We start from the raw sequence: 23497 nt of genomic DNA, 5'->3' as shown, positions 1-23497 counted from the left end.
TTATTGTTTTCCTTCTGGTCTGGGGCTTTTATAAATTGCTGGATGGTAGAGGAGTGGTTTTTTCTCACGGTGATAGAATTCGGTTGCAGTTACCGGCTGTCGCCACTAGATGGGGGTCGAGAGCCACGTGTTCTGAGCTCTCTGCCTTTGGGCAAGATGGCGGCACCCAGTGCACTTTGCCGGGGCGGGGGTGGGGGTGGTTTCTCTGGAGCACCGATCTTGATTCGATCAGTTCTGTTTTCTGATCTCCTGCCCTGCGTTTATGGGGTCCCCGCGCACAGAAGCTTTCCCCCATCAGCCGGTTTCCACTGTACCAGCGGCAGGAGTCCTAGACGATCCCCTGGTCGTGCGGCCCCTCCACCGCTCGTTCCCGGACCCGCACGGCAATCCCGGTTTCTAGGGGATGGAGCGATGTTCTCTCTTACCCGGTTCCAGCTGCTGCGAGGCGGGCAGTAGGGGCTCCGTCTTCTGTCTTTTGATACTGTAGGTCTCTGAGTCCTGGCATTAGGTTCATTAGCTGAAATTCAGGTGGTTTTTTTTTTTTTTTTAATCCTTTGTTGTACTTTGGAGGGGAGAGAGTCCTGGGTCAGCTCACCCCGCCATTTTGCTCTGTTACTATGGTTTTTGATTTAGTGTGAGGACATAGTCAGTCTTGTGTTTTCGTTTGAATTTACTTTGGCTCTCATAATAGAATATTGTAATGTTTTAAAGTTTTTACATCTATAAAATGTGCTAGATTTATGAATTTGAGAAGCTTTTGTACAACTTCTTTATACATATGGGTGGTTTGGATCAGTACATATTGCTATATATCTAACTGGCTTTCTTTGAAAAAGAGTATTTACTTTCACTGCCCCATCACCAGCATTGGCCACATCTTTTTCCTCAGGATGCTTTCTATAAGAGCCATCAAGCCAAAAAGAATTAGTGTCATTATAAATAATAGTTCCTCATTTCTCATAGGGATTTCTAAGTCTGTTTTGATTATCTAATGACAAATACGATTATCCTTTTTTTTATGGTTAAAGAAATCAAAACTTAAAGTGGCTTGTCAAAATAAGTCAATATCAAAGCTGGTCTTAGTTCTTCATCTGAAATTTCCTATATATATTTGAATTTCACATATATAATATATATATCCATATTCCTAAGTAAATCTGTAAACACAGGAATTTGGTTGCTGGGGTGTGTTTAGCTACATCATTTCCTCAGATTTATTGTTATTTTGCATATAGCTTTTTCTGCTAAAAAAAAAAGGTCTTCAGAGTTTCAAAAAGTAGAGTGAAAACAGATTAAGAACTACCGTTTCCTGCCATTCTTGATTACTCACTTGTCTTCTGTTACTCTGGCATATGGTTTACCTTTCAATAATTAAAAGTCCCTGGTGGCTTCGCAGTTATAATTGAGCTCAGTCTGCTCATCAGAGATTCCTGCTAATGTCAGGTCATTGGCAGTTATGCCTGACTTCTCTGTCCTTTCTAATGGACACCACCGCCTTCCTTTTGCACTGCTTTGTGTCGAGTTAGATGAATGGAACGGAGCTTGATTCCCCTTTGAGCAACTTGGGCCTGTCCATTGTAAGAGAAATCTGGAAACTCACTTGATTGATCATCACACTGATCCAAGGAATTCTGTTGACATAGGCGTGTCACATTTCTTCTTGTGCGGCAGCAGCCCTCTGCAGCATGTGGAGTCTGCAGAAGCACTGCTCGGGCCCCTGGCTGTAGCCAGAGTGAGAAGCCATGTGGCTTAATCTTCCATAGTGTTCATTTGCCGGGCACCCTTGCAATGAAGACCATAAGGTGAGATAGAATGTTGAGTTGCTGATAGAAGAAAATCAGCTGTTGAGTAGGAAAAAAGGAAAAAAGAACCTTTAACTTTTTAGCAGACTGTGGAGCATTCTGAGAGTTTCCAAAGGGTTCGACTCAGAATATTTTAGTAGGATTTGATCAGATTATTACAGCATATGTATATGCTTTTCTTCAGGCTTCTTCCCCTTTGTTTTTGTGGTTTGTTGCAAACTAAATTATGTATGTTAAAATGCATTTATCTTTTTCAAAAACCACTTCTGGGCACAGAAAATTCTCAACATTTTTGTGTTTAGAACAGTTATGTGGTTCCTGGGCAAAAATAATTTCTTGTAGAAGGTAGTGGCTTTGTGTGTGATTGGCTGCCTTGACTTGAGCGTAGATTTTTTCCCCTTTAATTTACTCATTTCAGTTTCATTTACAGTTCTACAGAAAACTTCAGTTTAACTTGAGACAAGATCCCTGAGAGAGAGACACAAGTTTTAGAACTTTTAGTTTTGGCAATTCCAGTTGTCATGCTGCTCAGAATTCATTTTGTGAAATGAAAAATAATCTTGTAAATAATATGCACATTTAATCCTGTACCATATGTACCCATAGTGGTAGTTTAGCTACCTTCTGTTACAGTAACACCTAATGATCCTTGACTTGACCTGTAGGTCATGACCTTTTTCCTCTTACAGGACACCTGTGAAAGATTTCAGATGCTAAAAAATACGGGTGAAATTATGATGTTTCCCTGGTCTTCAAACTGCTTTTTAGTGTAATATGAGCTTGGAAATATATGAGAAGAATATATGTTGAACATCTTGTTGAAGTAAGGGTGTTCCCTTTATGCTTTGATTTACACAAAACATTCTGGATTAGAATAAAGGTGGGCTGGATGGTGTGTCTACATTTAGTTATCTTCAACAAAGGCATTATTCTGTTAAAGGCATCAAGTTTAAAAGAAAAAATATTTGGAAGTTTTTAACCTTCCTAACCTTATTACTCTAGAAAAAACAGTCTTTATTCCTCTGCTTGTCTACTTTTTTGTGTTAGAGGCAAGCTTTCAAATACTACAATTTTTGTTGCTTTCTTTGAAGGGATTAAAAGACTGAAAACTGTTTTAAATACATCAGCAGTCACCACCATGCTGTCAAAGCAGCGCTGTGACAGGGGCGGCAGTGTTTAGGAAAGTTCCAGCACGTTCACGCAGCCTGTATTGTTCTTGAGCGTGTTTATTTCGTTGCCTCTCTCTATATGTACAAGACAGCGTTCTCTCCACTCATGTTCACATCACTGTCTTTTTTTGGTATGTTCTGGTACTTACTTGACATTTTGGTACTGAGCAGAGTGCTCCATGCCTCCATTCCTACTCAAATGACTCGGTCAGTGCAGTTTCCCAGGTGATAGCTATTGTTGTAATACAGTGTTTCTCAACCTTCTTTTTATCTCCCCTCTAAGCAACTTTTGTAGACTTTTTTCTCCTAATTGTCCCTTCATGAAGTTTTACCACCTCAGATATACTACATATTTATTATGTACTGTATGTATAGCTGTGCTTTATACATAAAAAGAATGGCTATAAACCTTTTTAAAACTCAATTCAGGGTTGAGAATAACTAAAAAATTTTAAGTTAAAAGTTAAATAAAAACTATTAACATTTAACTTTATATCTGCTGAATAACTTTTAATGTTATTTATTTACTTATATAAATTGTGTATCAAATTCTGTATGCAAGTTAGCAATTAAATAATGACTGTAACCAAAAATTTTAAAAATTATTCAAAACTTTTTTCCTGCAAAAGTAAAATAATTGAAAAATTAATTTAATTTCTTAAAAATCATTTTTATTGAATTTAGCTTTTCCTCGATAACAGAAAATAACTTTTAACTGCCTGGTAGTCCCATATTGTCGGTGTTTTCTTTTCAGCGCTTGATGTAATTAACGATGTGTTGAGTAAGTGTTTGAATTAGGGAGTGTTTTTATTTAATTCTCAAAGCCTGAGCCACACACAGAAGCTCTCAGGATCAAACATAAACAACACCCACAAGGCAGCCCTGGGGCACGTGCAGGTCACCTCTCAACATGACTTCGCCATTGCTAGAAAGTCTCCCAGTCACAGGATCGCAGCCATCGATTGCCCTGGTGGTGTAGCGCTGATCTTGTATGTTGCATACATTTGCTGTTTTCCGTTTCCGTGCTGCTCCCGTGATGCCCCAGACAGCCCAGTGAGAGGAACTGAGTCCTAAGCAGTAAGATCTTGTCAAGTAGAGTTCAGCTCTGCGGGGCTACAAACCATTGTAACCTGTAAGATTTTTCATACGTGCCTCCTCGCCCCCGAGAGCCAGTTTACTGTTGAGAACGCGTGCTGTAACTTTATGCGTACTTTGGAGTTAAGTTCAACTCTGTGTGCTGGACAAAAGAAGAGAGAGAAAGCTATCTTCATTTACTACCTACTCTTTTTTTTCTGCTTCCAAACTAGACCTTGGCTGCCACTATTCTATAGAAAAGGCCATGGCCCAAATGCAAAGAGAGGCAAAAGTTCACGTGTAGCTGGTTTCAAGGTCTCAGATCCTGAAAGGTCAGAGGATTTTGGTATGATTTGCACTGCTCAGTTTGATCTTCCATATGTGAGACGGTTTTGCTTTCCGTAGGTGGTAGCAGTTTTACACTTTGGTCCAACTCGGGCAGCCCCCTGGTGTGGGCACGTTGGTGAGGAACGGCTGTCCTGTCGGCTCCTGGAGGACGATGTGCTCTGCCGGACCAGACACCAGCCCTCCCACTGGCCAGTCCAGCCGTAATCCAGAGGGCTAAAAGGATGGATGGACGGAGGGACATGGAATAGATCCCTAGGCAGTGCTGGTAAACGGAGCAGTGCTGTGCACGTGGCCGCTCAGAGTAAAGGCCGCCTTTCCCTGGAGCACTTACTCTGACGTGAGGGAGAGAGAAACTGTCTTGTTTAAGCCATTAATTTTTGGGGTTTTCTTTCTCAAAGATGAAACCAGTCCTAACTTCTAAGTTATAGTTTCATTTCTTCCTGCCTGAATTCCTTTGCAGTATTAGAATGCTACCCAGCTCTAAGGCAGTGAATCAAGTTTTAAACTAACTTCTAAGTTATTTTCAAATTAACTCTTAGGAAAATCATTCTCATGTATTTTCTCTTTCTCTTTCTCTGAACTGTTGTATCCCTTTGCTTTTGACCTTTGAACACAGTTTAGACGGCTTGCTCTCATGTCCAATACGCAGTGGTTTTTTTCCAGCCACCTTCGCGTGTGTTGGCTTCATGGATACACTTGTATCTTGTTGCCTTTAAGGGTACTGTTGCTAACCACTGGCATTTGTTTCCAGTTTGCATTTTTACAGCTGATGAAGACATTGGCCACTCCCAGGGAATACGTTTTAGAGGTCTGGCTTTTAAAATGTCTTCTGGGCTCCCATAAAACAAACAAACAAAAACCTATTTGTATGTATGCTTCCAAGTAAGATTTGAACAAAAGTTCCTCTGTTCAAAAAAAAAAAAGTTTGAAACCCACCCTTAGAGAGAATCAGGAAGGTGATGGATGCTGTAGTGACGATGGTTACATTAGAGCTCACTCGTCTCTCTCCAGCTTTCACTTGCGTTGCTTTTAGGCATCACGGTTGAGCATCTGCGATTCTAGCACTGCCGAGTCAGCGTATCACGGAGTGGTGCGTTTTGAGTGGGCTGAGTGGCTGCTCTCTGTCCAGCTGCCCGTCCATCAGCACTCAGATTTCAGAGTTTGGGTGGTCTCTAGTTCCTCTTGCTGGGGAGCACCAGGTACTTAACAGCATCTTATACTTCTGGTTCCTGGAAAATTAGGAGTAATTATTTGTCATTAACACTGACTTAAAAGGGAAAATCTGATAAAACATTGATGATTCAGCTCATATTTCTTAAGTTCTCTTTGGTAATTTGAAGAAGAGTTAATGATATAAGTTAATATGATATGACAGTGATTTTTTTTATTTTTTAGTCTGTCCTTTATGTTCTTAAAATTCTTCAACACAATTAGTCATTTAAAATAATGTATGATATCTAATACTTTGTCAGGGTAAGATTAACAAAATGAAATAAATGTAGGGTGTTGCATTTCCAGAAGTAGTGAGAAATATAGTGATAGAGAAAAAAATATATGTTTGCATGTGTTTAGATAGATAGATGGATAGATCTTAGGGAAGGAAACAACTTCCCTTATCCATTGGAGTGGCCTTAAAAAGAATCAGTTCTTAAGAGAATAATTGGGAGTAATTTAAAACAGATAACTGCTCTCATTTCCTTTGAAGTAGATGTGTTTAAGCAAATAAGTTTATTGAATTTACCTGTCTGCAAAATGTCCTTTTTCCCTGTGACGTACTCACGTTTAGTATTTCCTTTTCTTTCAAGGTGTAGGACTAGGGCAATAATTTTTAGCCTTTTCTTTTTGAGAATTGAGTGGAAGAAACTTATAACTTAAACCCCATTTTGTTAATTTTTTAAAATTTTGAAACAGTCACAAGCTTGTTAAAAAAATGCAAGTGCAGTACAAAGAACTTTTTCCTGAACTGTTTGAGTGTAAATTGCCAATCGTCCCATTATGCCTGAATAATTTGGTGTTTCCTACAAACAAGGACATTGTCCTACCTAACCACAATATGATCATCAAAACCAGGAAACTATCATTCATATTAATCTTAACCCCCATCTAATCCTTATACCTAATGCAAGTTTTATCAGTTATTCTTTATATCAGAGAATCACTTGTTGCCTTTATCTGTCATGTCTCAGTAGTCTCCTTCTGGAGAGTTCTAGAATAATCTTTCCTTGATTTTTATGACATTGACACCTTTGAAGGTGACAGGCCAGTTATTTTGTAGTGCGTCACTCAGTTTTGGGTTGTCTGATGTTTCCTTACTATTAGATTCAGATTAGGCATCTGTGGAGGATTGTTAGAGAAGAAATGCTGTCTTAGTGCATCCTATCAAGTGGCACACAATTTCCATGTGCCTCCTAACTGATAGTTCACTTTAATCACTAGATTAAAGTGGTATCTACTGGGCTTCTTTACTGTAAAGATATTCCTTTCTCCATTATAATTAATAAACATTTTGTGGGGAAGAACTTTGAAATTATGTAAATGTTCCTTTCCTAATGAGTATTTATTGATTGATATTAGTATGGACTCATCATTTCCTGTTTTATTCAAAGTATTTTTTTTGGTGAGGAAGACTGGCCCTGTGGTAACATCTGGTGTCAGTCTTCCTCTATTTTTTCTATGTGGCATGTCGCCACAGCATGGCTTGATGAGTTGTGTATAGGTCCGCACCCAGGATCCGAACCTGTGAACCCTGGGCTGCTGAAGTGGAGCGTGTGAACTTAACCACTATGCCACTGGACTGGCCCCTTATTCAAAGTATTTTAATTCGTTATTTATTCTCATGCTCACATTGTCCCCAGTTTGGCCAGTGGGACTCCCTTCAAGCTGGCTTCTGTGTCCTTTTAACATGTTCTTATTATTCTTTATTATTGTTAACACTCCCTTGCCTTGGGCACAAGAAGATATTCCAGGCTTATCTTCCCATTGCCCCGTTTCTCCATCCTGATTTCTTTTAGTGGGGAATAGTGTCTAAAAGCCAAGATTTAGGATGCTAGTTGTGTTTATTGCTTTCGAGGGGTGAGAGTTGCTATTTGTAACACACACACACCCCCACACACACCCCCACACCCACCCACCACCTGTTTCTCTATCTGTCTGTATTTTGAAGACTAAGTCCACAACAATACCTCCATTCCAAGCCAACACTTCAGGGTTCATCCCAGTTTTCTCCAATTCCATATTTGTACCTCTCTTCTCCAACAGTGAGAAACCTAGCTCCCATTATTCCTAAGTTATTCACTTACTTGATCATTGCCGTCGTTGTAACTAAACTCCATCTTCTCCCCTGCATATCTGCCCTGCTGTCACTCTCAGACTCTGACTGCCCCATGACTGCCCTGTCAGAGCTGTCCCCTCACCTGTGGATGCTCTCCCACCCCCTTAGGCTCTGACACCCCAGGACCCCAACGGTGGAGATTTCTGCCTTTCTTACCCCTTTCAGGGCTGAATTGTTCTGGAAGAGAAGGGCAAAAGACCTTTTATTTTAAGTCTCGAGAAGCCTTTGTTGGTAGGGAGATTCTTGTTAAAATGAAGGAGAGGAAAGGGTTGTATATAGTAGGGCTTTTTTGGAAGTGGGTGATGGTGGAAGAAATACATTTCTAGGCTCATCTTATATAGCTTCTGCCTCTGACCTGAAATCAGCCATATCTCCAAGTGGCTCTGGTTCCTTTTAGAGGAAAATCAAATTGAGATCACAATCTAGGTGCTAAGGTTGCTCATTGCTACTGAGCGAGTCGTGGTTTCTAGGGCTTTTTAGTATGCAGAGCTGGGGGGAACCATTTTTTTTCTTTTTAAGAAAAAACATTGAGTTCATATGGATATTTCCAATTTATATTCAGGATTAGAGGATTTTTACTTAATATATTTAGCTTTATATTTATAGCTCTTTTTCTTTACATTGAAAATCTTGATTCCTGGGGCTGGCCTGGTGGTGTAGTGGTTAAGTTCATGTGCTCCACTTCAGTGGCCCCAAGTTTGTGGGTTTGGATCCTGGGCACAGACCTACACATAGCTTGTCAAGCCATGCTGTTGCGGTGTCCCACGTACAAATAGAGGAAGATTGGCACAGATGTTAGCTCAGCAACAATTTTCTTCAAGTAAAAAGAAGAAGATTGGCAACAAATGTTAGCTCAGGGCCAATCTTCCTCACCAAAAAAAAATTAAAAAGAAAAAAAGGGGCCGGCCCTGTGGCCAAGTGGTTAAGTTCGCACACTCTGCTTTGGCAGCCCAGGGTTTCACCAGTTCGGATCCTGGGTGTGGACATGGCACTGCTCATTAGGCCATGTTGAGGCAGCATCCCACATGCCACAACTAGAAGGACCCACAACTAAGATATACAGCTATATACTGGGGGAATTTGGGGAGAAACAGCAGAAAAGAAAATAAAGAAGATTGGCAACAGTTGTTAGCTCAGGTGCCAATCTTAAAAAAAAAAAAAGACAAAAGAAAATCTTGGTTCCTAATGAATTTACATTGTTACCTATTTTCTTGCTCCCTTTATCTAAGTTTCAAAATAATAACATCAGTATTATTACTAACTGATTATTAAAACCCTTGAAGCTTTATCTTCAGTTCTTTTTATACTTAGGATATATCCTACAAAATAAAGTACATTTAGAGAATTACAGCTTCCACCTCTGTTCCCTTACACTATTCCCTCCCTGCCTCGATAGTTTATGATTTTTCTTAGTTTTCAGTTATCCTTCTATAGTTTGTTTTTAAATATAAGTGTGTGTGCGTTTATATTCTTCTCCACCAGGGAGTTGATACTTTACATACTGTTCTGTACCTTGCTTTTTTTACTTAACAGTCGAGACTGGAGGTCACCCTGCAGCAGCGTGTGGAGCTCTCCCTCTTCTCTTTTGACGTCCACAGAGGACTCCACTGTGTGGGGTACACAGTTTATTCAATTAAATCCTTATTGATGGGCATTTGGGCTATTTCCAGTCTTTTGCTGTTACAAATGATGCTACAGCAAATAGCCTTGTGCATATGTTGTTTGGTTTTTTTGCCAGTGTTTCTCTGGGACAGATTTCTAGAAGTGTGGGATTAATGGGACAAAGGGCAAATGCATATTTCCGCTGATACTGCTAAACAAAATTCCCTAGGTCTTGTGGGTCTAACATTGTACAAAGCCACCGACAACAGATGACAGGACCTTCTTCCCAGAACCTCGTCCACAGACTAGCTTGTTCGACTTCTCTGTTGTTGCCAGTGTTTCAGGTGGGAAATGGTGTCTGCTGTAGTTTTAGTTGGATCTCCCTTAATTATGAGCAAGCAAACGTATTTTCATGTTTACAGGGCATTTTTATGTCCTTTTCTGTGAACTGTCTGTTCATAAGTCTTGCTTATTTTTTCTTTAGGTTCGTCAGTCTTTTTCTTCTCTATTTTTACAAACTTTTTATGTATCAGGGATATTAATCCTTTGTGATATATATCCAGTTATTTTTTGTAAGTTTTTTAATTATCTTGTTATGATGTTTTTTAACATGTAGATTTTAAAAAAATTATATAGTAAAATTTATTAGTCTTTTTCTTTATTGTTTCTGGACTTTGGATCATAGTTAGGGAAGTTTCTCCCACTCTATGATTAAAGAGAAATTCCCTGTGGTTCCTCTAGTGCTTAAATGTTCCATTACTTTACATTTAAATTTCTTACCTGTTATTTATCCTGCGAACATATGAGGAATAGATCCAGTTTTATCTTTTTCCACATGCTTTGCAGATTTTTTGATACACACTGGTTTCCAATTATTGCTATGACTCTTTTTTTTTTCCCTCACTGGTACTATTTAACTTCCTAAACTTATAGTAAATGCTTTATGGTAAATGCTTTATGAAATCCATGAAGGAATAGAAGATATCTAAAATCTTATAATCTTGGATATCCTTAAAAGATGAAATGATTTTTGAAAGTCCTTCAGTCAGATTGAACAAGTTCAGGAGAAAACATGGAATATTTGAAACTAGGTGAGAATTGGAATAAAAAAATGGTCTCAGCAAAATTCACAGATCCATAGAGTTACAAAGATGCAGCTTGCTGTAGACTGTTTTTTAAGAGAAGACGACCTCTATTGTTCAACTCTTTTTTTTGAGAACTATTTCAAAAAGTTTGCAAGTACACATCAAGATTGGCACGATAGTCTCCTTCGTCAGCCCAGCCCCTCTCACTCCATTAGCAGTCCTTCCCAGCATGAGAATAAATAAAGTCATACAGAGACTGAGGTGAGACTTCATCCTGTGGTGTGTATAAGATGCACAGAGATGCCGAAAGGAAACATTCATGCCATGACTAGGGAGTTTATAAAATATTTAGCTGATAGTCCACTTCTACGTTGGATGTTTTATAACAGTTTCAAGAATACATTGTGTATCAAAGTAAGGATTCTGCACATGATGCCATTTACACTGGAGCTGGAGCAAATGGTGCCATTCATCATCCTTCCAGAGCACTTTGCAACTTAATAACCAGATTTCCCATCCCAGGGCTTTTGTAGAGCGATGTATTTGGGGGCTTTTTTTTTTCCTTCTAATTTTGCTTCTATCATTTATCCCCTTAGAATAATGAAGTCATTCCATTGGGTTCCAACACCTTTTTCACAGTCTGTTTTGCCCCCCTCCGTGCTTAACTGAACCACAGGTATGGGTTGATGCAGTCACTCCCACTGCTCAGTAGCTAATAGCTTACCGTCCGTATGGTTTATCCAGGAAATTAGAAGGGTGTTAAAAATCACATTTTGATCAACATTTTCCCATTATTTCTTTTTAATAAGCAAGACTCTAGAAACCTATGATAACTAGTGCTTGCTCTGATTTTAAAAAATAAATTAATCCATAATCTGCTTTGCTTAAAATTAGAAACGCATGTTTTACTGTGGATTTGGGGGCAGTGGGGAAGCTGGAACTGAATCTAGTGCCCATTAGGTATCTGTCTTCCCCAGTTTCTTTCATCTGCCAGCATCATTCTCCTCCTCTCCCTGTGTTATGTTTCACTCACAGACTCCTTTCTGCCTTTTGGCTTAAATTAGTCTTCTTTGTATTGCATCATTGCACGACTCCCACAGATTGACATTCATTTAAAGTATTCTCAGTATTTTTATATGAATGATAGGTGGGCAGTTGAACTTCATTAAGATCCTAGTTGTGGTTTTGATCTTGATGAGTTATTTTGCTTTACATTGGTGTTGAATAGCTGTGGCCTAACCTTGACCTGTTTGAGAAGTAAATGCTAACAGTCATTTGAGTGACTTGGGCAGCCTGTCCCCCTCCTGGAAACACCTGTGCATCTGCCGGCTCAGGTGGGTTGTGGGTTAGGAATGAATCTTCCTGCTGAGGGTTATTCCGGGCCAAATAGAGCAAATGTGTGGCTTGTCTTCAGAGCCCCTAGCTCTCCCCATCTAGCAGCCTTTATGTGTCTCAGCTGTGCTTTGTCCCGCTTCTCCTCATCCAGGACCCAGTACTCTCATTTTTCCCCTTCTGCCCTTTTCAGAAATTTTTCTTTTCAGGAAAGGATCTGACTTCAGTTTCAGTTGATGCATATCAGTGTGAATTTAAGAGATGCTTTCATTTTTAGCCTTCTGTCAAACTGTGAAAGGAGAAAAATTTTGTCCCTTTATGAAAATTTCAGGTATTAACAAAAAAGATGGGGCAAATTCAGTGGAACAGAAAACCCCACCCCCTGTCTGAAACCACAGCATGCTGACGAGCACAGGTGGCCTTCCTTAGGTGGAAAGAATGTGTTTAGGAAGAAGTGAAAGGAGAAACACGGGGAACAGCAACAATGCCCAGTATGTGAGCAAAAGCAGGCAGGAATTGTTTACTTGCCTTACTTTAAACATAAACCACACGACTGTAGTTAGGATATTATTTCTTCTTAGTGATGCAGAGGCCCAAAAAGAGTAAACCCTTGAGCAAAAGTATGAGATAAAATGCCTTCTGTAAATGCCTCCAGAACTTCCTGTTGTCTGTACTTTGAGACCTGTTTTGATGTCTCATACTCATCAGCAGCTGTTAAATATTTTATCGATGTTGTTCTCTCCGCCACTGTACTTTGGCACTCACCTTCCAGAAGAGAAGAGTTTCTGGTCCTTCTCTTAATTCCTAAAGGCTCCTAGCTTGTTTATGAATTGTGTTCTCTGAACAAAGATTTCCTTGTGGAATTATTTTCCGAGACTGCTTTGGGCACTTTTTTCCACCAGTGGAAATCAAAAAAAAAGGTAGTAGTTGGTACCATGCAAGGGAACGTGTTTTAATCTGTGTTGTATGAGATGAGATCAGTATAATACTGAGTTTGTGGTTTGCTGCTAGTACCATTGCTAGAAGTCCATTGTTTAACGTTTTGATAGATAATGAGCTATACAATCATTCATATTGTTTTGCTTATGTGGTATTACTTTTGACAAAGGGAAAGAAACCAAGAAAGAGCACAAAGTAATATATATGTTATAGAAGCCCTGTTTATAATAGTGAATAATTGGAAACAACTCCAACATAAAATACTTAAGAACAATTTGGCGAACTATGACATATAAATACAATGGGGTGTGATAAAAATGTCTTTAGACATGTGAATATCAACTCAGTTGCAAAAGCAAATTCCAGGATGGTATAGACGCTAATTAAAACGATAGGAAAGAGTACATTTTGTTAAACCAGCTGTGGTATAGTAAAAATATTACTGGGTGTTGCTTCAAGTCTTTCTATTGCCCACATGACTCAGGACTTAATCCCTTCACACCAGTTTCTTCATCTGTAAAGTGAGAAGGATAGTGTGTCTCCTGTCTGTGTCACAGAATTGTTGGGAGAGGCAGATGGAAGAATTTGGAGAGTATTTTGGAATGGGGACTCACCCTCCAGAGAAGCTCAGGGTGGATTTTAGGTCTGCTCCTCAGAAAGGTGGCATTGGGTAGAGTCATAGGCCGGGGTTCTCTCAGCTCTGCTGTCACCTGGCTACATCATTTTCTTAACCTCTTTGGTGTCCGTTTTCTCAAGTCTAACATAGAGGGATGACAAGATCGCTTCCACAGTCATTTCCAGTTTTAAGATGCTGCAGGAGCGTCGATGCTTCAGAAGCAGTGTCCGCCACAGGTTGTGACATGTCAGCTCTTTCTCTTCGCCTTTTTAGCTGGTGTCACTGTGGTGCTTATTTATCTGCTCACATTCTAGCCTGTGTCGAGAATCTGGAATTTATTCTTTAAGAGTGCCTGTGTTATATGGGATTTTTTTTTTTTAAAGATTTTATTTTTTTCCTTTTTCTCTCCAAAGCCCCCCGGTACATAGTTGTATATTCATAGTTGTGGGTCCTTCTAGTTGTGGCATGTGGGACGCCGCCTCAGCAAGACTCGATGAGCTGGGCCATGTCCGCGCCCAGGATTCAAACCAACGAAACACTGGGCCTCCTGCAGCGGAGCGCACAGACTTAACCACTCGGCCACGGGACCGGCCCCCTTATATGGAATTTTTAAAAATATAGTTCTCTTTTCTCTGGAAGGCTCTTGGTTTTGTCAGTATTATGTTGTTAATAATATTGTGGCGCATACCTGGGGATGTCCTAAGGTTAGAGACTGCCAGTCCGTCTTTTTTTCCTCTCTCTTAAATTGTGTTTATTTATTTAAACCAGAAGAAGTTTGCAAACATGAAATGGACAGCTTGACCAAGAGTGTGACAGCATTCTCCCGTGGGCCTTCTGTGCCCTGGGCCACACAGGAGGTGCTGTGTCAGCACGTCCTCACCCTCTGTGGGCTCTCTGGCCTACACTGTCGCCTGCCTGGGGCAAGTCCCCTAATCTCCTTGTGCTTCACTTTCTCCATCTGGACCCTGCCTCTCCTGGGGCCTTGGCCAGGGCTGCACTGGGACTGAGGCACGGCCTTTACCGGGGATGGAAGGAGACGAGTGGAATACTATGTTTTAACAATCTCATTCTTCTTTTCTTTTTCTCCTACACGCCCTACTTGTCAGCTGAAATCTCATTCTGAAACTAAAGTACATGTATCATAATTACTTGTGTGAAGTTATGTTTACTCCACGTTGGCCAAAGGTCTCAATTGAATAAGTTAACTGTGAAATTATAGGCAATTCTATAAATAATCTCACATACTCAACATTTCCATTCTTCATTAGCCCTACAATAATCTGTTGTTGTTATTATTTCACTATAATTGCAGAGGAAGTAATAAGTTGCTAATGTTTGGTTTGAGAAAATTATCCCCTTAAAGGTTTTTATTAGGTGAAAGACCAGGAAATAACTATTTTATTGGCCCAGGAAGGCAGGATGATCCATACCTTTGTTTTTGAAGTTACTCTAAATCTGTCCTCTGAATATTTAAGAAATGTGAAAATTTGGGGGAAAATGATTTGTGTCAGACAAATGTAGGATGATGGCATTATTTTAGAATAGGAATTTTCAAAACAAACCAATAGACAGTGAGGGCACTTTTTAATCTAGAGTTAAGAGTTTTTTGGTTTTACACAAGTTAATTTGAGACTGATTTAAAATTGCAGTTAGATCACATTTAAGTTCTTCTGACATTCCTGACCACCTTAGCTTCTGAAATATGTTTGTATGAGAGACACATAGTTAAGATTAGACTTTAAAATAGATCTTAAGAAATGTTAAAAAGTCCTAGCCATGGAAATAAATTACAAATTTCTCTATACAGAGTAAAACTGGGAAATTTTGGAGTTAGGATTCTAAATATTTAGTTATAAGGTGATTATGGTGATTTATTTTAAAAAGGCTCTTTATTGAAAACATTTCTCCATTGGTTAGAAGACCAGACAGTCTGGGCTTTGCTGTTACTTTGAGGAATAAAGTTCTGCAGGATCCAGTGGGTCTTCGCAGTACAGACTTGCCAGGCCCCACGACCTCCGCCGTTGCTGTGGCTCAGGCTCCTCTCCCAGCTCTGGGCCGAGGGGTGGAGCCGGCCCCAGTACCTCTCGCAGCCAGTTGCCTTCGCTGGAAGAGTTAACGACGTCTGCAGGTGTGTTGGGATTAGCACTGTAAAGTTGTGTAAGGGGTTTTCTTTCTTTTGATCTTCAGAAAGGGATGAAAGATAGTCATTAAACTCAAGGGATTAGGTCCCCGCTCTTGAAAGACTTGAGGTGCCATAAATATTTCACTTCAGATGTAAGGGGAAGGACTGTGTACATCTGGGGGAAAATGGCTGTTTTATATTACCAGTCAGCAATTATTCAGTCTCCACTTACAAATTAAATGATCTTTGCAGAGATACTTTCTCCCACCCTAGGGTGTACTGAGCTCTGAAAACATGTGTTTATCTCTCTGGAGTTATGCCGAGTTTTCCTCCTCATGTTCCTAAACCTTTTTCTTTCTTTTTGTGAGTTCATGTCTTACCTACATTGTGCCTTTCCCATCCCCGGGTTTCCCCCTCTTTGGATAATTCCATGGGTGCCGTCAAATAACTCCTGCTTCTAAAACTTTGAGAACAATTACCCTTAAGAATGATACCATGCTCACATGTGTGGTGTGTGTGTTCAGTTTTTAAAAATAGGCCCTGTCTTTTCTCTTCCTTTAGATTAACATTATTTAGAAAAGGAAAGTGAGGTTGATGTGCTGGCAGCAGAGTTAGTTATGGTTACTACATTCTCAGAAAACTGGTGGGAAACCAGGAGAAAGTTGTACATAGAAAATTATGGTTTCAGCCGCATTCCACTCTGCCTGTCATCCACTCTTGTCAGTTTCACTCCAGAATGGAACACTGGGGATTTGTGTTTTCCTTTGTGTTACTTCCTAGGATGGGTTGTTGGACCACGGAATAGATGATTTTCTATATATCTAATTGTATTTAGAATCAGGCACTTAGGGAAGGAAAAGGTAGGTGCCAGTCCTAGAATGATTATTCCTACCCTCTGCCCCACATTATATAACCAGTCATTTAGAACAGATTTGAAATACTCAGTTGGCCCTAATGGCTTACTATATGTGTATAATTCTGCATTTTGTATTTTGTCCTTGAATTTGGAGACCTATGTATGTATGGTTATTTGTACATAAGCTCATGATGATAGTTTCTGTTATTTGCTGTGATATATGGACATTCCTTTTCCAGTGTTCCCTGCCTTCCTTTTTATTTTGGTCTTACCTTTTTATGGTAGAAAATTTGGGTGGTAAAGTACCAGATTGCAAATAGTTACAGTATCTGGGTTTGACCTCCAAAGCATGTATTTAGTAATGTGAAGAAAGGGAAAAATAAAATTGTATGAGTAGATGATTTTTAGAGATGGGCTAAATAAAGCACCGAATGAATTAGGTGAATATAACCGATGGCGGGGGTTCACAATGAGGGAATTAAGAGCCTCATGCTTGATAACACGGTGGCGCTTTCAGATGAAGGGTCTGCTCAGTTACTGCCTTAAGCTGCTTCTTCCGATGCTTCTGGAAATTATAGGAATGACTCCATGTGTAAAGCTTATCCAAACTTTGGGCCTGTAATATTACTCTGAAAGAAAGACGGGGGCAAAAAGAAACTGTGAAAGGTGTTTGGCAACGAGCGAGCGAGGGAGCTCACAAACTCTTTGAAGGTCAATTAGCCAGAAAATGTGCTAAAGACTGGGTGCTGTGCTGGATTACCGGCCCAAGAATGACCCCTGAGGTCCTCAAAGTGGTCCTGCCGTTTGAGCACAGAGAGACAATTACAGACCTTGAGAAGATGCTACAAAAGCTTTAATTAAGGGACTTACACCCCACTACGTTTTGGAAATTAAATTCTTATTTGTGCTGAACTGATGTTTCTTTTGTCTAGGCTTCCAGATGTAGTTCAACAGAGGACTCTATTCTCCCCAAATGTGTTTTAGGTTGGAAGCTGTTTTACCATAATGGATACCAGCAAAGCTGAGAGTGTAACCGGAGTGAGGGACTAGGTGGAAAGGTGCACTGAGAGACTTTTTGCTGGGGAGCATTTTGGGCACAAGTTGAAAGTTTATGCTCCTTGGCACACCAGTGAACCCGGAGCTCTGGACTTAAAACACATGAATAAGAGTAAGCAAATGTATTCTGTAGAATTTAAACTTTAGAATTCCCATTCACAAGACAACATGATTTTCCTTGAATTGGTAACTTGACATCTCTAGACACAGCAGGCTGCTCTTCCGCCAGAAATATGTTTTTGCTTTTTGTTGATGATAGAAAAGTAGCCTCTGACCACCATCCAGGTCTGATTTTTCACAAGCCTAGACTCATATTTAGGTTCCACTCAGATGTGACTTCTTTTACTTCTGGAAAGACTGTGATTTCAGTTGCATCAGCCCTGGCTGGAGCATCGTGATCGCATTGATCTGCTGAGTTACCCAGCTGAACTCCCCTCCTTCCGATGCTGCCGGAGATGCTCTCATCTTTGAACTCAGGCTTAAGGGCTGCGTTATGGGTGTGTTCCCTTTGTTTTGTTAGTGAAGCAGTTATTCTCTCGTCTTCCCTTCTTTGAAGAGATTCACTTCTGCCTGCAAAGTTTGGTTTGAATCAGAAAGGTTTTTAAAAAGCACGAGGAAAATGCTTGTGTTTTAGTAATTTTAGATTTTCTTTGAGTATTTCTAGTTTCCATGCAACATCAGTCAAGTGGTACCTTTTTTTAGGTTCTCTCTGTACCCCTTATAAACCTGAAGGCCCTTTTGCACGTCTCTCAATTTGTATATGTGAAGAATGGAACATCAGCCTTGCTCTAACTGAACAGGGGAGTCAGTAGGAAAACCCTAACTGTTTATTTTATAATCGGACCTTGTTAGAAATGAAAAATGGCAAGAAAAGTTGAAATTGTCATCACAGGGTTAAAGTGTGCAGTTTTCAGTAACGTGGAGTCTATACAGCAGTCCTATTGTTGGGATTAATGTTTTCGTTGGTGGGAAGGGGAGGGTTAGCGTTGGATGCGAGGCAGAGGACGCTTTGGTGCCCACTCCATTTGGAGGCAGCTCCTCTGCAGTGAAGGCCTTCTGACCCAGGAGCAGTGCAGGATGCTGCCGTGACTCGGACGGGTCCACGTGCCGGGCTGAGAGCTGGTGATATTCTTATCCTTTAGAATACTCAGACTTGGATCTGTTTTAAATAATGCATACTATGAATTTCAGTTCCCACTGCTTTTCTTTGCAAAGAGGGAAAGTTGTATTTAGTGATATATTTGAGTGAGTACCTAGCTGGTTAATGAGGTAAAGCGATGTTTGGGCCAAACTTCTGGAGAGAGGTACAGCTTGCTGACTGAAGAGGAACATGACTGAATGTTGCTAAAAAGTGCTGATTCAGAAAGTTGTTTTATGAAGTAAAAATTCAAAGTTCTTATCTCTTAGGCTTTATTTTGTTAATATTGTCAGAACTAGCACATCTGGCTTAGATTCTGAAGTAGTCTGGTTTTATGCTTCAGTTAAAACGAATCCAATGAAATTGGAATTTGAAGATAGATAAAAGGAAGGATTTCAGTACAGTGAGGATTTTTAAACTTAGCAAGGTCATCAGGGAAGGTCTGGAAAATTTCCTTTCTGAATGGCTTTTGAAAATAGGCTGGCGTCCTTTTCAGATAGTGTAGGGTACTCAGAGTCTGAATGAGGGGTGCCGGGAGATGTGGCGGCACACGTGACTTCCCAGCATCCTTCCGGGTCCGTGATTCTCGCTTGTACCGCTCTCCATCCGCGCTTTGTACAAACTTGTCATCTGAAGGTTTCTTTTATTTGGAGGGGGAAAGGGTGTCTTCAGAGTTAGGTGTTCGTTCTGATAGAATTGAAATATGCCATCTTTATCAGATTTAGTGATATCTGTCTCTCACTAAAGCTCTACCTGATCAATCCAGTTTGGTTTCTGTATTATTTTGAACCCCTCCCCACCCCTCTCCCCAAGTGTAGACTAGTGCACATAGCACTTCAAATGCAGGGTATTGAAATTCTTGCTTTAAGAGATAGTGAAGCAGAATTGTTCAGTTTGTGGGGATGTGAAAAACAGGCCGCCTTATATTTCAATCAGGTTGCTTTGGGATTATTTAAGAATGAGAAGTAAAAATGTTTTTCAGGAAGATACACAAACAACCTTCTGTGCTGATGGAGAAATGTATGTGATTGTCTGTCTCAATGGTATAGCTGATACTAACTAGACAGTGGCATGTTCCCTCTGCCCCGCCCAGTCTGTGTTTCTTCATTATGTCGACCTTGGAGCCATTAGTCGAGACTCAGCAGTTTACTCTTTCGTAAATAATGCACTCACTCTGAAATGGCGGGCTGTAAGCTTGCGGCCCAGCTCTCTGGGTCTTTATAGCTCGTGCCAGTCCAGGCCTCGGTTGAATGAGCCAGGAGCTGTGGCCTGACCCCTTTTCAAGTTGGTGGGGAGAGAAATGAGTCAGCATTTTAACTTCAGGCGGGTGCGGAGTGTTGATGAACTCCTGTGGCACGGGTGATTTAGTGAATGTGGAGTGGGCCTGTGGGTTGTTGCTTGTTTGTTTTTAGCTGTTTGAACCTCAAGAGCTGTTGCTGGTTTGGTAAGCCCTATCTGTGTGCTGGTACACAAAGGAAGAGAGAACTCTTGTCTGTCTTGCAATGAGTCAGGAACCAAACTGGACCTGTGTGGGGGGTGGCCTTTGCTGTGGTTTGACAGCAGATTCTCCAGAACTGCTTGGAAAGCTCCTTTTCCAACAGGAACGTGCGTCGCGTTCTGGTGACAAGCCTGCTGATGACTGCAGCTTGTGTCTCTATGTAATAAGGCAGCCAGGAGTGAGGTTTTGAATAGTAAATGAATTCAGGGCAGACTTTTTATCCAGCAAGTATTACTATGGAAAAACCTGTTTCAAAACAGGTTTTTTTCCATGCAAGGTCATCAGTTTTACTTTTCGTTTTTTCCTTTTGTCCTTTTTAGGACCAGTTCTACGTCCAGACGAATTGCCCTAAGACCTCTCATGACTGTGCTCCTTCAGCCTCCTTTCTTCATCCTTCCTGCCTGGACCCCTGTGATAAAAACACATGGCCCTTATTTTCATATCTGCCCCTAAACTTTTCCTTGCGCAAGTTTCTTGGTGTAATATCAAATCCTTCTTTTTAAAACTAGAAAGTGTGAGGAAGCACTCTCATTTTATAACCAGTGGTTTAAAGAAGAATGTTATTCTAAAATAGACTCGTGAGCTTTTAGTGTTAAATGCCTATTGACATTTTTGCAAGAGAAACATTGATTTTCTCCCTCTGTTTTTCAGGCCCTGCTTTCTTCCCCGGGCGATGTGCTGAGGTCTTTGCCAGGGGTCAAAGCATTGGGAAGCTCGGGGTCCTTCATCCTGATGTTATCACCAAATTTGAGCTCACCATGCCCTGCTCCTCCCTGGAAATCAACATCGAGCCCTTTCTGTGAAGATGGGGCTCTGCCTTGTGGCTCTCTCCCTGGGTGTGGCTTTCTCCTCCCCTGGTGTCCTTTAGTCGTCCCCAGCAGGGAACATCCATTTGTGCTTTAATGTTTAATAAAGGAGAAACACTGTCTGGCTCTGTGGGTAGACACTGCTCTTTCCCTGCATTAGGCTAGTCGGTGCACTACACGAATGTGCTGTCTGTGTGAAGTGTCACTGTAGGTACAAGCCCAGTGGGGTGCCAGAGAAGTGCACAGCAGAGTGCGGGCTCCATTCTGGAAACCGGAGATGCTCCTCAGACGTCAGAGCATCACACCAGCACCGAGGACTCCTGCATTCTCCCGCCTTACTGATGAAACGAGATAGTTGATGAGAGCACAGGGTGCACGAGTGTGAAACAGCAAAGGGGTTTTAGTTTTTATTTTCTACATTGACTTGTGTTCATCATTGGGAAACATAAAATAACAGTATTTTTAGAAAACCTTTAAGAATCAGTGATGGTCCAGGAGTTACAGCCTTTGACGTCAGTTATCTTAAAGGGAAAGAAAAATCCACAACACAGGTATTCAAAATATTTGAGGGTGCGTAGGTGTGGTTTACGCTATTTGTGATTCTCTGAGACAGTACGTGCAACATAGACCTGTTCTGCTAGAAAAGCTAGAATGGATCTGTTCTTAGTGCTGTTGTTAGTATGAACATTAGGAAACAACGAAAACTTATTTTTCCCCTAGGGCATACATTTTACTGTAATTAATGTTAGAAGAACCATGGTTTTAAATACTTCATTGAGCTGCTAGTTTGTCTTGTTTTACAGGAGGTATTAGATCTCTCCTCTGAAGCTAAGCGTCTCACAATCTGCCTTATCTTGCCTTCTACTTTACTTTCATACTCCGGTCTAGACTTCCCCGGTAGGTACCATCTATTGAAAAGAGCTGGGTCTAATGTTTAAGATAAGTTCTCAATTACTATTGAGATGATATGAAACATAATAAAATGTAAAACTTTAAAGTAAGTCCCAGTAGAAACAGCTAACAAAGATAGTGAGACAAGAATTATGTTCCTGGAACCTTTGCTAAGCCTGCTACTGAGAAAAAAACAACCATATTACTACCGTGTATAAGGGCAGCAGTGTCCCGCTTAGCAAGATTTGTGAATACACGGACTTCCATGTATTCCTTCCCAATTCTGTTGTAGGCAGATCCTTACAACATTTAAAAAATAAAGTGAGATATGCTCATAAGAAATAATGCATGTCAAAAGGTTTGCATACAGCATACATAAAGATTTCTTACAACTCCAGAAGACAACCCAGTTTTTAAAAAATGGACAAAAGATTTGAACAGGTATTTCCCCAAAGAAGATAAAGAAATAAGCACATGAAGAGATGCTCGACATCATTAGTCATCAGGGAAATGCAAATAAAACCACAATACAAATTAAAATGTCTAAAACTGAAAAGACTGATGATAGCAAGTCTTGGTGAGACTGGAGCAACTTGGACTTTCACGCACTACTGGTGGGAATGTAAAATTATATAGCAACTGTGGGAAGCAGTGTGGCAATTTCTCAAAGTATGAAACATACGCCTACCATCTAGCCATTCTACTCCGAGGTCTACCCATATGGCCGTGCAAAGATTTTTATGCAAATATTCATAGCAGTCTTACTCATAGTACCTACAACAAATCACAGTATATCATACTATGGAATACTTCTCAGCTATAAAAAGGAATGAACTGATGATACTCAAACCAACATGACTGAATCTCAAAGTATTATGCTAAATGAAAGAAAACACAAAAGACTACATCTAATTCCTTTATATGAAATTCTGGAAAAGTCAAAGGCAGATTGGCTGGAGCTCATGGAAGGGAATTGACTGCAAAAGGTTAAGAGGAAACTGGGGTGATGGAAATATTCCATACCTTAACGTAGGTGGTAGTCAAGATGTAGTTTATACCTCAGTAAAGGTGGGAGAAAAAAATGCAACGTGTAGTAATTTAATAATTTCATCTATCACCAGCAGATGGGTGCATAGGATAAAAGCATGAAATTTAGAAATGGCATGTCTGCTCAAGATGGCTTAATGGTCCACTACCATTAATGAGCTATTCACCCCTAGTTGCACTATGATTAAACTGGTTCGATATATGGTAGCCATTGTTGAAGTGGGTGGAGCCATTTGTTCCGTTAGCAGCCAGCCACCTGGATATTTTTTGGATGGTCAGAAACTACTTGTAATGAAAAACCCACTGATACCTAATTGTATATCCCAGCGTGAAAGAGGAAAGACCAACTGCATCCATCATGTGGATGTTTCTGCCCTCTGAAGCAGGAAACAGTAGGAAGAAACACAATATCAGGTACATTAGAAGAAATGAACCTTCAGCTTGCGAATTGAGGCTCCACAGCCAGATCATCTTATGCTTGTCCTGGCTGAAACATTTGAACTGGAGCTAGGGCAGTCTGTGGGCACTGCCAAAAGCCTCTGCTGGAGAAGACACATACCTTCTTAGTAAAAACTGGGAGCCCTAGTATTAAAGGGGAAATTAATTAGATATAGTTGATTCTTGTTCTAGCTTACAGATAACTAACTTCTACCACAGCCTGACGTTCCCGCCTTGCTCTTCAGTTTATATTTTCACATGTGATCCTGTGTCAGCATTTTTGGTTTTTCGTTTAACAGTCGTAGGAGGTAGTCAGAATAGGAATTCTCCTTGATTTATAAGATGAG

The 23497-nt window shown here is 40.4% G+C and overlaps 1 protein-coding gene across 2 annotated transcripts in view; it reads left to right on the top strand.

Moving 5' to 3' along the window:
- Positions 1-20900, top strand: part of FARSB (phenylalanyl-tRNA synthetase subunit beta) — a 74168-nt gene extending 53268 nt beyond the window's left edge. For both annotated transcript variants that reach the window (XM_001495406.6, XM_070269336.1), the window contains one exon: positions 20620-20900. In XM_001495406.6, the coding sequence (XP_001495456.1) occupies positions 20620-20771 (152 nt within the window). In that variant the 3' untranslated portion in view covers positions 20772-20900. The remainder of the gene's footprint in view (positions 1-20619) is intronic.
- Positions 20901-23497: the final 2597 nt, after the last annotated feature.

The sequence above is a fragment of the Equus caballus genome, chromosome 6 (genome assembly GCF_041296265.1).
Source record: "Equus caballus isolate H_3958 breed thoroughbred chromosome 6, TB-T2T, whole genome shotgun sequence".
Lineage (NCBI taxonomy): Eukaryota > Metazoa > Chordata > Mammalia > Perissodactyla > Equidae > Equus > Equus caballus.
This window is presented reverse-complemented; position numbering and strand designations above follow the sequence as displayed.